The 16302-nt window shown below is 41.6% G+C and overlaps 1 protein-coding gene across 1 annotated transcript in view; it reads left to right on the top strand.

The window, feature by feature from the left end:
• LOC146074395 (plexin-C1-like) overlaps nt 1-16302 on the top strand; it is a 76713-nt gene that overhangs the window by 26364 nt on the left and 34047 nt on the right. Inside the window, exons 4-5 of the mRNA XM_083182403.1 lie at nt 2198-2298; nt 9665-9779. Coding sequence (XP_083038529.1) covers nt 2198-2298; nt 9665-9779 — 216 coding nt within the window. The remainder of the gene's footprint in view (nt 1-2197; nt 2299-9664; nt 9780-16302) is intronic.

The raw sequence follows: 16302 nt of genomic DNA on the forward strand, positions 1-16302 counted from the left end.
CTTGGGACAGTGCGTTTTCCATCAGTCACTTCATCAAAACTTGCAACTAGCAGGTTCAATTACTCCCTTTGAGTATGGCCACCTGTACATGCCTCTTTGGACAATGTTTCTTTCTGTAGTATGACCACCCTCCTGTTGCCTCCCAGCGATGTCCACTAAAAATGTCAGAACATGCACCCGATACTGTGATGACTCTGTACATAATTCAGCAACCGTGTGTGGCATCAATGTTGCATCTCACTCAGAATTAGGCCCAATGCTAAAAAAAAATAGCAGTACAGTACATTGCTTTTCTTTCCATAGTACACAATGGTACCGAGTGCCAGGACATATGTTCTGCGGTAGTTTAAGAAGTTTAATTTAACACTGCGGTAGTTTAAGAAGTTTAATTTAACACTGAGGTGTCTGGTTCTTTTTTTCATTCCGCAAAAATTGAGTCTGTTTTATATACTTCGCTTATAGTGTTTTTAGGTTCAGCTAGTGAGTGAGATCAGACTTAAAAGGGTAGTTAAGACCAGAGCCAGCCCTAGAAATAGGCAAGCAAGGCAAATGTCTAGGGCATTTGGAATGCCTCGGGGCATTAAAGGTTGCCTACGCCCACTGGAGGTCCTGCTTTGGGCTGGCTACAACTATTGGAGCTCTCAACTCCGATTGGACAACTCAGCCAGGAGGGGTACGGGTCATTGGGTTGACCCAATTTAGGTTGACTTGCATTGGGTCGACCACTGAAGGTCGACACCTGAAAGTAGTCAGAATACCACTGCCGGGGTCTCTTCTTGCCATATTCATTGCAGATTTATGGAAGTGACTATACAGTATATCTTTTATTGTGTTATCTAAAAGTATAAAGTATTCTACCTAATATAATTATTGGGAACCATCCTGGACAGAAATAAATCAGTAGATGCCGTTAGGAGAATTTTGCAGAACTATACAAACAAAACCAAAAGTAATGTAGAATGTGGCTACTTTACAAAACCCCAAAAATAGTAGATGGAATTAGCTGTTTCGTCTCCATGGAGACAATAACTCTGGAGCATCAATGCTCCTATCTTGCCAATTCCTCCAACATATGTACTATATCAGGGGTGGCCAACCAGTCAGAGGTAAAGAGCCGAAAAATATCATCAGTCAAGCCAAAGAGCCAAAAAGGGGCGTGATCGGGGGGGTGGTCAGGGGCATGGTCATATGACACAATGGGAGTGGCCACATGACAAAACTTTATGCCCCAAGTGCCAGATATGCCCACCACAGTGCCAAACATCATATGCCCCCCACAGTGCCAAAAATCATATGCCCCCCACAGTGCCAAACATCACATGCCCCTCAAAGTGCCAAACATATGCCCCCCACAGTGCCAAACATCATATGCCCCCACAGTGCCAAACATCATATGCCCCCACAGTTAGGAAGCTGGGCCCTTCAGCACAGGTGTTGAACACAGTGCAACACCTATGCTGGAGGGCCCAGCTTCCTAACTAAAGGGCCCAACAAACAAATGAGCCACGGGCCAAGAGGGCCCGACTAATGCGCACACAGACCGGAAGGGCCTGAATTTGCCCACGGGCCTAGTGCCCGACACCCGGTGGTCTAGGGTGGATGGAGGGTAGGAGGCCAAAGGCCCCTACCTGGTGTTGGGAGAGGCCGCTGGGGGGAGCTTCGTCAGCTCTTTTGCTTCCCACCCCCGCTGGCTTCTCCGGGAGCCATCTTCTTTCTTCTTGCAGAAGGCGCCGGAGATCTTCTGTCTTGATCCCGGTGTCTTCTGGCCTCTTCAGCGGCGCCGGAACTCTTCTCCCCGCCGCCGTCTTCTGCGCCATCCTCCGGCAGCTTCTCGCGTCTTCAGGAGCGCTCCTGCGCTCCACCGGCGTGGAGAAGACTTTTCGCCCTCCCGCTGGCGTCTGATGTCAGACGCCGGGGGCAGGGCGGAAACGGCGCGGCGAGCGCTGACTGGCTCGCCGCAGCCGTTTCCTATTGGCCGCCTATGCGGCGTTTTGAATTGGCAGCCGAATTGGCGCCAAATTCAAAACCCCGCTTTGCAGATGGGATGGGAGCCGCACTTTACAGCGCGGCGAGCCGCATGCGGCTCGCGAGCCGCGGGTTGGCCACCGCTGTACTATATAATAATGTTATACCTGCACAGTGTAAGAATAGGCAGTAAACAATGATGTTGTAATGAAATGATGAGTTATGTCCCTAGATAAGGCGGCTGAAAATTGTGAATTGTGAGCAACATACATCCTGCAATGAATGTTTATCTGGGAGTGATCCACACTGCGGATGGTGCCAGACACAGAAAAGGTTAGTTCTTAATAATCTTTATGATGTTTCCACAACATGTCAATGATAGTGCAGCTTAGTAGGCCACTGCAAGAGATCTCTCAGTCACTGATTGTTACATGTTCCAAAAATGGGGTGTGATCTGAAGAAGACCACCCACCATAAAAATCAAGTTTTATAGACTTTTTAATAAATCATTGGTCCCTATAATTTATAACATATATTACAGCCCAATACACCCAATAGATTATAGAGGTATAACATATCCAAAGCATAGCCAAATTAAGGGAGGGGGATGACATACTGTACCCTGGGCCCTGATTTGTCAGGGGCCCCCCAAGGTGGAGTACACTGACATCACTAGCTGTCCCTTTAATGCAGCAGCAGGACCAGGTAGTCAGAATTCAAACAGAAGTGGCTGGAATGGATCATGTTGGGAGATGTGCATAATTGAATATAAAACCCACCACCACTTACACCACCTTCCACTGGGGCCCCACTGCCTGAAGTGACCCAGGCACCCCCAAGACTTACAAAGAGAGAGATTCCCGCACCAGTATTCTTTTGTAGACAATCCTCTACCCTCAGAAAATTTCCTCAATGGGGGAAACCAGTTATCTTACCTCAACTGGGTCTGAGGGGTGCTACCCACTACTTAGATATAGACATAAACACCCACAAAGAAAATAAGTATTTCTATGGGTGCACTGAGGATCAAATAATTACATACATAAAAATTAACTTTTAACCCCTTACCGCCGCAGCCTGTTTTTGCCTTCCTGACAGAGCCCTTTTTTTCAAATCTGACATGTATCACTTTATGTGGGGATAACTTTTTATTGCTTTTACTCATCCCAGTGATTTTGAAATTGTTTTCTCGTGACACATTGTACTTTAAGTTAGTGGTAAATTTTGGTCGATACAGTCTGTGTTTTTTTGTGAAAAATACCAAACTGTCGTAAAAAAATTGAAAATTTAGCAATTTGCAAAATGTTAAATTTTCTGCTTGTGAGACAAATAATCATACCACTCAAAATAGTTAATAACTAACAAAGACCATATGTCTACTTTATGTTGCCATCATTATTTCAACCTCCTTTTAATTTTTTTGGACACTAGGAGGCTTAAAATATGAATAGCAAATTCTCAAATTTTCAAGAAAATTTCAAACACTGATTTTTTTAGGGACCAGTTCAGTTCTGATGTGACTTTGAGGGACTTGTATGTGAGACACCCCCATAAATGATGCCATTTCGAAAACTGCACCCCTCACAGTATTCAAAACAGCATTTTGGAAGTTTGTTAACCCTTTAGGTGTTTCACAGGAATTAAAACAAAGTGTAGGTGAAATTTCAAAATTTCATTTTTTTTGCAGATTTTCAATTTTAATACATTTTTCTAAGGAACACAGTAGATTTTACTAGAGAAATGTGACTAAAAATTGATTCCCCCAATTCTTTTGTTTTCATAAATATCCTATATGTGGCCCTAGTGTGCACGTTGACCAAACCACAGGCTTCTTAATAGAAGGAGCACCTACTTGATTTTGGAGCCTCCTTTTTATGAGATTATTTTTTAGGCACCATGTAGGTTTCTAGGCACCATAAGATGCTAAAAGTTAGGAACCCCCCACAAGTGACCCCATTTTGCAAACTACACCCCTCAGGGAATTCATCTAGGGGTATAGTGTACATTTCAACCCCCAGGGGTTTCACCAATTGTGGTACAACTGGGCTGTGAAAATGAAAAATTACATTTTTTACACAAAAATGCAGTTCTGGCTCAAAATTTTTCATTTTCACAAGGAATGAAGGAGACAAAGCACCCCAAAATCTGTGCCCCAATTTCTCCCGAGTACGGCAATGCCTCACATGTGACCAAAAAATACCATTTGGGTGCATGGCAGGACTCAGAAGGGAAGGAGTGATATTTGGATTTTGCAGCACAGATTCTGGTGGAATGAATGGTGGGTGCTATGTCGCATTAGCAAGACCCCCGAAGCACCAATACAGTGGAACCCCCCCACAAGTGACCCCATTTTGCAAACTATACCCCTCAGGGAATTCATCTAGGGGTATAGTGTACATTTCAAACCCCCAGGGGTTTCATCAATTTTGGTACAACTGTGCTGTGAAAATGAAAAATTACATTTTTTTTTTACACAAAAATGCAGTTCTGGCTCAAAATTTTTCATTTTCACAAGGAATGAAGGAGACAAAGCACCCCAAAATCTGTGCCGCAATTTCTCCCAAGTACGGCAATGCCTCATATGTGACCAAAAAATACCATTTGGGTGCATGGCAGGACTCAGAAGGGAAGGAGTGATATTTGGATTTTGCAGCACAGATTCTGGTGGAATGAATGGTGGGTGCTATGTCGCATTAGCAAGACCCCCGAAGCACGGTGAAATGATGAACCTAATAATCCATAGATGTGTGGTATATTTTAAAACACTCCTTCATACATAGGCCGGGTTGGTCGGGGCAAGTTTCACAGTGGAAAATAGTTTGCTTTCTTATTCCCTTTTTATAGCAAACTTTGCACCTTTTTTGTGTCCTGTCCTTTTTTCCAGTGGAGGGGATTGTGTTAGGAAAATGCTGCCCTGATACAATACGGGGGCCAGTACTAGAAGTACTGGGGCCAGTACTTGAAGTACTGTGGCCCTCTGCCTGCTGGTTCCCAAATATTAGGCCCTTTATGACTTCCTCTTGAAAGTGCATAAATGTCCCCGTCTGGCTGGTAGAACGGAATAGTACGTAAGCGTTATACAGTGCCATCTGGATGATATACACGGCCAGCTTCTTATACCATATTTTTGTTTTCCGCAGGGCACTGTACGGCTTCAGTACCTGATCTGAAAGATCCACTCCGCCCATGTACTTATTGTAATCTAGGATACAAATAGGTTTTGAGGTGTGGGTACTGGTACCTCGTACAGGGACGGAGGTGGTACTGTCTCCGTGAATTGTTGTCAGTATAAGGACATCCCTCTTGTCCTTATATTTGACCAACAACATATTTTCGGTGGATTGTGCCCTGCTTTCACCCTTTCTCAGTAATTGGGCAATGTGCGTTTTTGGGAGGCCTCTTTGGTTCTTGCGCACAGTACCGCAAGCTGCTGTACCTCTTGAACCAAGGGCCTTAAACAGGGGGATGCTGGTGTAAAAGTTATCCACATAGAGGTGATAACCCTTATCCAGGAAGGGGTGCACTAAATCCCAGACAATCTTTCCACTAACACCTAAGAGGGAGGGGGGGCATTCTGGCGGTTCAATTCTTGTGTCCTTCCCTTCATATACCCTAAGCCTGTGGGTGTACCCTGAGGTACTTTCGCACAGCTTATACATTTTTATGCCATACCTTGCCCTCTTATTGGGAAGGTACTGGCGGAATTTAACCCTTCCTTTAAAATGTATCAGTGACTCGTCTACACAAATGAATTTTTCGGGGATGTACATCTCAGCAAATTTGGCGCTGAAATGATCAATGACCGGCCTGACTTTGAATAGCCGGTCAAAGGTGGGATCATCTCTGGGTGGGCACTGTGCATTATCGTTGTAATGCAAAAATTTAAGGATCGTCTCAAAACGAGTCCGGGTCATGGCCATACGATGAAGTGGGGTGCTGTACAGAACATCTGTACTCCAATATTGTCTAATTTCTGGCTTTTTAACTATGCCCATATGTAACACCAGACCCCAAAACGTCATCATCTCTACTGCATCTACAGGGGTCCACCTAGCAAATGATGACATGGGGTTTTGGGCAATAAACTGCTGGGAATATAAATTACTTTGGTCCACCATTAAATTTATAAAATCATCAGAGAAAAAGACTTTGAAAAAGTCAATTTCTTTGAGGCGTGTAGTATCAAATTGGATTCCTGGGTTGGCCAAAAACTTAGGAACCTGGGGCTCAAAATTGTCTGGTGGTGGGGTCCATACGGGATCAATCATTTGGGGGGGGGTCTCAGCTGCTCTACGGGGGCGTCTTTGAGGGGGTCCCTCATCACTAGAGGAGGAAGAGGAGCTTAAGACGAATGCAAATTCATCGCTTACATCACTGGCTGTGTCAGTGTCAGAGGCAATAAGGGCATATGCCTCCTCCGCTGAAAACAGTCTTTGGGATGATTGGGACATTTTTATTATTTTTGTGTAAGTGTAGTGTTTCAACACGTGTATAATGTAGGGGGGGTACAAACTTTATTTCAACACGGGGGTATGTAGTGTGTATGTAGTGCTTTAACACGTGTAAGTGCACTTAAGGGGCAGCAGCTTCAAGGCAGCTTTTGGTACAACCTTGAAGGGGTTAAAAGAAAAAAAAAAGCTCCTGCGCCAAAAATTGAGCACAGATGTTGGTCAGTAACGTCCGTCACTGATCAGCGCTCAGCGGCCACAGGACACCCACAAATCACTGTGGGTGTAAAAAAAATAAAAAAAAAGACCCCACAGCACCCTCAAAAAAATAAAAAATAAAAAAAACTGCTGATCAGTCAAAGGCAACAGGAATTTGATCCCAAAAAAAAAATTAGATCAACCCTGTGCCAAAAATGCTGATCAGTGATGTACGTCACTGATCAGCGCTCAGCGGCCACAGGACACCCACAAAATCACCGTGGGTGTAAAAAAAATTAAAAAAAAAGACCCCACAGCACCCTCCAAAAAAAAAAAAATATTAAAAAAACTGCTGATCAGTGATGCAACACTGATTAGCAGTGAGGGGCAGCAGGCGCACAACTTTTGGTGCAACCTGATGGGGTATATATAAAAAAAAAAAAACCTGCACCCCAAAAAAGTTGCTGATCAGTTAATTTATACTGATCAGCACAAAAGGGGGGCAGCAGAGACAAAATTATATTACACAATGACGCTGCAGCAGCAGCAGCACAAAATTATATTACACAATGACGCTGCAGCAGCAGCACAGCAACCAGGAAGCACTAGCAGCAGGCAGCACGGATGCCACCACACCACCAACGCTGATCAGGTCAGTATAAGAGGACAGATGGGCACGGAGACCGCTCTGCACGCTGTTCCTGACCGGAATGGCGGCTGCAGGGCTGTCTCCGTTATTTTCTCTGAGGTGTAATGGCTGTGATTGGTCCGTCGGTCCGACGGACCAATCACAGCCTTGGGGGCAGGTGGGGTGAGGTGGGGTGACCACCAGTGACCCCTTTACACCCGGTGGTGATTGGTGCTGTACTTAACAGCACCAATCACCACCGATCCCTGTGTTACCGAGTGCCGTTATTCGCCGGTACACAGAAAACGCTGCAATTGGCTGTTCACATTTGAACAGCCAATCGCAGCGATCGCTGATGGGGGGGGCATCGCTGCCCCCCCTGGGCAATGAGGGAAGATGTCTGCTGTCAGGGACAGCAGCCATCTCCCCTCTGTCACCGCGTCTATAGACGCGGTGACACTTTAAATGCATGACGTACATTTATGCCATGCGTCGGGAAGTACATCCCGACCATGACGTAAATGTACGTCAAATGTCGGGAAGGGGTTAATGTTATTATCATAAAAAGTCTCATATAGAAGAGAGACCTGATATCCTGATATGGTGAAATATTTAAAAGATAGATTGTGAGTAAAGAAATGAAATTCTATGTGAAATAAATTAAAAAGAAGAAAGAGAGGAATACACGTGTGTGTGTGTGTGTGTGTGTGTGTGTGTGTGTCTATGATTTCAATATTTGACTTTATATTACAATATCATAGATCTCAATAAATTGCCCGGTTTCCTTCAATAGGAAGTTACTTCCTATTAAAGGAAACAGGGCAATTTATTGAGATCTATGATATTGTAATATAAAGTCAAATATTGAAATCATAGACTCACACGCACACACATGTGTATTCCTCTCTTTCTTCTTTTAAATTAATTTCACGTAGAATTTCATTTCTTTACTCACAATCTATCTTTTAAATATTTCACCATATCAAGGATATCAGGTCTCTCTTCTATATGAGACTTTTTTATGATAATAACATTAAAAGTTAATTTTTATGTATGTAATTATTTGATCCTCAGTGCACCCATAGAAATACTTATTTTCTTTGTGGGTGTTTACCCCCAAGACTTAATCCGTTTTTCTTTGCTTTGTGTTGTAAAACCTCAGCACTCTGAGTGCAAAAGATCAGCTTGGGTACTGATGGTAACCCCACATTCCGCTGCCCTTATACTCTGCATGAAGGGGAATGGTGAATGCCACTGAGGGAGGGCAATCTTTAGCCTGAGATGTGAATGCCCCAAATGGATTTACTGCCACTGGGGCTTTTGAGTAGAAGTGCCACTGTGAGATCTAATACCACTCAAGGTTAGTGTTAAAGAGAGATCTATGGCCACTTAGGAAACTATTGCTACAGGGAAAGTGGGGCTAATATTACAGTGGGGACCTATGGATACTGGGAGTGCTAGAACCTCCTATGTGTATTTTCTTAACTAAAGTGATAAAATATATTTTTTTAAACATTTAAAGAAAAAAAAAAACTCTAGTTAAGTGTTTCAAAAATCCACTATTTGTCATGTTGCTAAACTTAGCTTATTGTAAAATAAACACAGCATTATGGGCATGATCTAGATTTTTAATGACACATAGAAGTACAGTTCATATCTCGCTGACCTGTCCGTGCTTTTTGAAACACGCTAGTGAGGGGGACGTCTATTTAAAACGTGTATTTAGGTCCCATTTTGCACAAATCACACGTATATTTGCAAACATGATTATAGGTAAATTCCCGTGTCAGCGTTGTGAATGGAAATTACATCTGAGGTTGACCAATGGTGTATATCATTGTACAGTATATACCTGTATACCTGTGTTTTGAACTTCTATACTCCTGTATTTTCACTTGTAAATTTCCATGCTTGCTAAAATGGGAAAACACTACCGTGTTTGTAAATTCGTAAATTAGTATATTTACCCCTTAGTCCTCCCCTGATATTTCTATTTATGGAAATGTATGTACTGTAGCTTATTTCTACATTAGTGAAATGTGCATGCCAGTCTCACATATCTTATATGTCTTATGCTGAATTTTTCTGTCTGCCGTGCAACTTGAAATTGCACTAATTCAGTTTTATTTTGGTTTAATGTCATTTTCATGTATGTCTTTTATTATAGCACTTATTTTTCTGATCAAACTGTTACCCTGTATGTTCCAGGATATCTGTATCTCTTTGTACAGCGCAATGCAATTGGTGGTGCCTCTGAATAACCTTGATAATGATGATGATGACGATGAGAATACATTGTAGCTGTGGTCAATATCATTACTACTATTGCACACATGTAATCTTATTAACTTTAATAGTAAATGAAAAAAATCTTGTTTCCGAAAAACATAGGATTGCAGTTTACTATTGGATATTAAATTAACAGGTGCACCATGAATACAGAATGTGAAGCAAAACCTAATCTAGGAAACTGGGTTGGAATTTCAGAGGAATATGACAAATGTCTGGGAATTCACGTGTTTCCTGCAGACCAGAGAAAGGTTACCATTTATTTCTATTTCTAGTTTAAGCTGTTTGCATGAACTGATTTTCGAAGTATACATAAAGGAAAAGGGGAAGTGGAATGGGAAACGCACCAGTTTTGATGGGCACTATGTTATATTGATTGTTATTTGTGGTCTAATTACTGTATTTTGGGACTACTGACTATATGAGTACCATCTCACAATAAGTCACCTCTGCCCTTCGGATATATCCTTGGGTTTAATGTGACAGTCAGTGGTGCACCCCGAGTTTTAGAATAGGTCAAATATGACTGTGGGTTCAAGAGAGAACAGAAGAAAGAAAGAAAACTCTATTTGGGGGCACCCTTGCGTCCCAAAATATCGTGTGTGCTATGACTATTTATTAATATTTAACTTTTATTAAGATCTTCATTAAAATTATGGACCACCTCTTACTGTTTTATTACACACCGCGAAAATATAAGTGATTTGAACTATCCATATCTTGCATATTCAAATATAGATGTTTTAGCACTCCTCTTTATAGAAAATTGCGAATCCGAGGTCCACTATGTGTGAAAAGAGTCTCGGAACTTAATTGAAACAGAGTGTGAATAAAATGACCATCATATATCCAGCCACTTTTTACCCAATAACTCGGGTTGGTTGTGTGGTCAAATCATTGGTCATCACCTTCACATACTCTCATTAGGTATAAATCCTGTTTTTTCCATATTAAATATAATCTTGAGCAAAGGATGGAATAATAGATAGTCCGCCCTTTTGGACCTTTATTACCTCTGCTGTTCACCCCTCATGTCATTCGAGGCAGAGGAAGGGGAATGAGAGAGTGTTTTGGTCCCAGGGTTAAGACTGAGGTAGATGAGATAGCCAACTATCCTACCACTGTGATTATCCCAGGCCCCCCTGTTGCCACGCTAGGCATTGCAAGGTATCACCATTGGGTCACAGTTGGTTGTTTTAGTTCGCTATGAAATGTTGACATATAGGAGATAGGGAGGACTTCTTACTACACAGATAACAGTGGTCACCCCTGTCAGTGGAACTCCACTTCTGCTTTTCTCCCTCTTGTGATAAAACAGTGGAGGGAAAATGAGAGAGTGGGGCCACCCGGGTTTTGACCTATGGATAGTCAGATGACCGATTCCAGTGCCGGCAATTCTTGCAAGGTGCTCCTGATACTATATTAGCATTGCAGGATACATTTCTTGCTGAAGGTCGGCTCTCATATCGGTCATGAAAAGAGAAAAAGGAATCCAATATAGTTTTAGAGTATATATGGAATATAAACAATATTCACTGTATATCCATTTCTCTATTTTGCATTTCTATACTAATCTCTCTATCTGTGATGCCTCTATTATTCTAAACCTATCTGTTTTTAAATTTGGAAAAAATCAATCAACAGCTCTCAATTACCAATTTATGTCCCACTCCTTTGTGGTAAAATCTAGCAATAGGTAACGTTTTCACTGAAAATGCTTAAGAATTTTTACCCCCACATAATGATCACAGAATGCTCTCAAAAGAGGGAAGTCATTAGAACATTAACCTCATTGGCTCAGTTCAAAACAGTGTTACTTGTTACCAGCATCAATTTAATTCCAGAAGGTATCAATTAATTTCTGCTTAAAATGTATTCAAATGAATTACTTAATGTCAGTATTGATCTCAAACAATATTAAACAAGTCAAATTCATCCACATTCATTTACTACAAAACCACATTAATTGATTCTCTGAATAAAGGATTTTACCAGTGTTCATTTCATACAGAATGATTTCAATTATTCACACAATTACCAGCATTTAATTTGCTTCTAATAAATTCCCTGAATAGAAAATTTTACTAGTGATCATTTGATACAAGATAGTTTCAATTGATTATAGATTGTACAATTACTAGCATTAATTTGCTTCCAGACCATATTAATTAATGGCTTCCCCAAAGAGAAATAATTTTTCTCCTACCAGACAGAGCCTTATGCCTGTCTAGTATTTCAGGCGTAGTTCACAAGACAATCTGCAGATGAATGTTTCCTTTTTTAAGCTACATGCAGATTCTAAGTCACTGATTACCACACCAAGGATGATACATTTGCATGGTATACAGACAGTTACAATGTTGTTCTGTTAGAAGGTCATGTAGCTATTTAGGGACCCTTAATGATACATACCCCAATTAAGGGGGATCCCGCCCGACTGTGGGGTAATTTATCCTTTGGGCAAGTGTTTTAGACAAAACCTAATGTGTCCGCACATTCAGTAACATCTATGTGCGTGACTGCTGGTTTGTCCCAGATTGACACTGTCACTCACCCCTGTGTGCAGATAACTCTATCCCCTGCTTTTAGCAGCGGCAGACAGTAATCCTGGACAGATCCTCCTGTGTCCGCACATTCAGTAACTGATGTGCGCGTATCCACAGGGTGTCCTGGTTCGTGCTGCCGCTCCCCGTGGGATGATGTCACAGAAACCAGCTATTAGCAGCGGGCCGCCAGTGTTTTACTCGCAGTGACGCGAGGTCCTCCTGGCGTCCCCCTGTTACCTCTCCCGTCGGCAGGCTGTTTCTTCCGCAATGATTCCCTGCTACGTCCAACTCTCTGGGGAACTTCTCTGGACTGATTTGATTTGCGGTCACGTGAGTGCACCACGTGACCCGCCGCTCTCTGACGTACGTTTCGCCTCAGCTTTTTCAAAGTTGGTTGTGTGTGTCCTGTGTAGTCCCCCTGACTGCCCTTTTATCGGCGTTTTTATCCAATCAGCGGGCTGACTACATCTAATCAGTGCAGACTCTGTTTCTCACACTACTTGCATGATTTCTGTAATTTCTCCAATTCCCTCAGATTAATAGCGCTAATAGTAATCAAAAATTAGCATTTTTCTTCCATTATCTTTGATTGAATATGGAAACCGGTAGAAATAAGTGTGTTTGAAAGGTTTTTTGGGAGAATAATTCTCCCAATTATCCCATAAACAATTTGTTATATATTTACCTTATTGGAAGGGGTTACTAGCGATAACTCTACCATTTGTTGTATCTGCATCATCCGATACATATACCTCCATGTCATTCTTAATTTTTAGTCGATTTACATTGGTTTAATTTTTAATTTATTGATTTTATTAATTTTATTAATCTTATTAGGCCATATGATTAATTGTGCTAATATTGTGATCTTCCTTCCTAGTGATAATAAGTGTTAAGAAGTATTAAGAAAAATGTAAGATTTATATTATTGTATCAACAATAACATAAAATTATTCAAGATAAGTAAGTGAAAAATTAATATGAAAAAATAAATAAAATTATTAGTAGAAAATATGTGCACATTTGTGTCACTATTTACTAAATATGTATGCGCACACTGGACCTATGCACACACATATATATGTGTAATTATATGCTCTTTATAATATACAAGAGAGCATATATATGTATTCAAAAAAGAGATGATCAAAAAATTATCAAGAAAATGACAAAAAAGTGTGAAAAATCTGTGTGTACCAATCCAAAAACCGTGAAAACTTAAACTATATAGGGGCTACTTATGTATATTTGTATATTCTTTATGCTAGATTAGCATGTATTGTATTGTCTAATATCAAAACCAATGTTCCTCCAGAAAGGGGTTTCAATTATGTTCTTTGTGTTTATCTCAATTGTGATGTTTTTAATTGAGGAAGGCACCAAAATTTATATATTCATTTAATCCATATGGATTCACGGCATTTAGGCAGAAGGTCCATTCACTTTCCTTCTTTAGAAGGGCATTCGTCAGATCACCACCTCTAATTCCTAAAGTGATCTTCTCAAGTCCACATACTTTTAATTCCTGCCATCTGCTGTTATGGCACTTATGGAAGTGGCGTGCCACTGATGTCAGTTTTTTCATCTTTCCCAGATCAGATGTTGCATTGCGTATTGTTCCCACATGTTCCAAAACACGTTGCTTCAATTGTCGTGTGGTCATGCCCACGTATCTTTTTTGGCATTTACATGTAAGGCAATATACTACTCCTTTCGTATTGCAGTTAAAGAAACCTTGGATCTTGCACGTTTTTCCAAAACGATCTTCTATTGTCTTGGTTGTTGTCATATGTTCACACGCCTTACAGCCTCCACATGGGTATGTTCCTGTTGCCCCTGTTTCCTTTCTTGTTGTTCTGACGTAATGACTGGAGACTAAACGATCCTTAAGATTTCTTGCCCTCCTCCAGCTCATTGATACTTTGTCATCAAGGTTCCCTGCTAATACTGGATCTAGGTGTAGGACTGACCAGTGTTTCTGTACTGCTTGTTGGACCTCCCTCCACTCCTGGCAATAGTTGCCAACAAATCTGATTTTATTTTCTTGTTTTTTCTTCTTAGTGCCGAATATTAGGTGTTCCCTGTCCTTGGCCTCAGCAGTTCTGGCTGCCTTTTTGATAGCCGTATTGCTATATCCCCTTTCCTTCAGTCTACATGACAGATCTTTGCTCATATTTTTAAACTCCCGATCATCCGAGCAGTTTCGCCTTAGGCGAAGAAATTCGCCCTTGGGAATATTTTCCACAGTTGGCGGGAAGTGCGAGCTTGTTTGATGGAGGAGTGTGTTAGTCGCAGTTTCTTTTCGGTAGAGTTTCGTCGCTATCCTCCCTTCCTCAGTTCGATGTATCAGAAGATCCAAAAATGGAATCTCTTTCTGACTGATTGTGTACGTAAGACGCAAATTAAGGTTGTTGGAATTAAGAACCTCGATAAAGGAGAGAAGTTCCTCTTTCTCCCCCTCCCATATCATAAAAATATCGTCGATATAACGATTCCACATAATTACATTTTTGGTCAAGTACGCATTTTGGTCATTAAAAACTAATTCACGCTCCCACCAGCCTAGGTAGATGTTTGCATAGGTGGGGGCACAAGCCGCCCCCATAGCTGTGCCCCTCACCTGTAAATAGAACCGGTCATTGAACGTGAAAAAGTTATGATACAGCACAAATTTTAGTAATTCCATGAGAAAATCATGAAATTCATCATAGCCACTAGTCCTGAGAAAATACTGTACTGCTTGTAATCCTTTTTCGTGCCCGATTGATGTGTACAGCGCCTCGACATCCAAGGACACCATGTACTGGTTATCCTCCAGGGTAATATCATGCAATTTCCTGAGAATATCTGCTGTGTCTTGAGTGAAGGAAGGTAATTCCAAGACATACTTCCTCAGGTGTAAGTCAAGAAAATTGCTCGCCCTCTCTGTCAGGCTTCCTATCCCCGAGACTATCGGGCGTCCCGGGGGATTGGTCAGGTTCTTATGCACTTTTGGTAGTGCATAAAAAGTGGCTATTTTTGGATTCTCAGTTTTCAGATATCCATGTTCATTTTTTGTAATTATACCGTTCTTAAATGCTGTATCAATCATCCGATCGTATAGTTTTTTGTAATTCTCCAATGGATTTAATAAAATGCGTTGATAGCATTTGGAATCGTTAAGCTGACGGTTAACTTCCTTGAGATATTTTTCCTCTGACCAGAGGACAACATTGCCCCCCTTGTCAGAGGATTTAATGATGACCCCCTTCCACTCCTGCATTTCTTTCAGGGCTTTTCGTTGTCCCTGGGTTAGATTGGATGATTTCAAACTTTTAAACCCTCGTGTATAGATTTTGTCAAACTCCTGAGATACTAGTTTAGAAAAAATCTGTACCTCTGGTGAAGTGTGTTCTTGGGGAAAAAAAGTTGATTTCTTTTTGACCTGAGGTCTCACTACCTCCCTTTCTTCATCCATTGTATCTCCTGCCAGTTCACATAATGCTTCCAGTGCTTCTTGCTCCAGGGTGTCCAAATCATCCTCAAGGGTTAATACCTGTTGTTGACCTGTAAGAGGTTCACTTCTCTCTCCATACATTTTGGTCAGCAGAATTTTTCTACAGAAAAGTTTCAGGTCTCGTTCCCACTCAAATCGATTAAAATGTGGGGTTGGTGAGTAGGTGAGGCCTTTTTGCAGAACTGATATTTGTTCATGAGTTAATATCTGTTCCGTTAAATTTATGATCTGAAGAGGTGCAGTTCGAGAAGTTTTTCCCGGCATATCTTCTTCTTGTGATACTATTGTCTGCGTGTGGTTCTTTGCGGGTATCGAGGAGTCTGTGGTAGATCCCACTGTGGAGGGCTTCTTGTGTTTCTGGCCCCCCCTCCTCGTCTTCTTCCTCTTGCCTTGTTCCACCCTCTGCTCTCCCTGATATCCCCTAAAAAAGGGGCCGATACAGAGTTAGAGTCCAATAGACGATCACCTCTTGGATTTTGATTATTCAGATGACTACCCAGATGTTCCGCCTCCTCGTCCACACCTGATGTTTCTGCCTCCGAGGATGTGTATTGTTCTGAGTATTTACGAGGCGCCCTCGCTGGTATTGATTTCTGCCATTTGAAAATTCTCCCTGTTGCGAAATCCTTCTTGTCCCGTGCGAATTTGTTCTTTTTGCGGTCTATGATCATCTGTTCATACTTCTTCAATTCTTCCTTGTTCTTCTCGAAGCATTTCTGGAACTGTTGATCC

Source organism: Crinia signifera, chromosome 4 (genome assembly GCF_055691185.1).
Source record: "Crinia signifera chromosome 4, ASM5569118v1, whole genome shotgun sequence".
Lineage (NCBI taxonomy): Eukaryota > Metazoa > Chordata > Amphibia > Anura > Myobatrachidae > Crinia > Crinia signifera.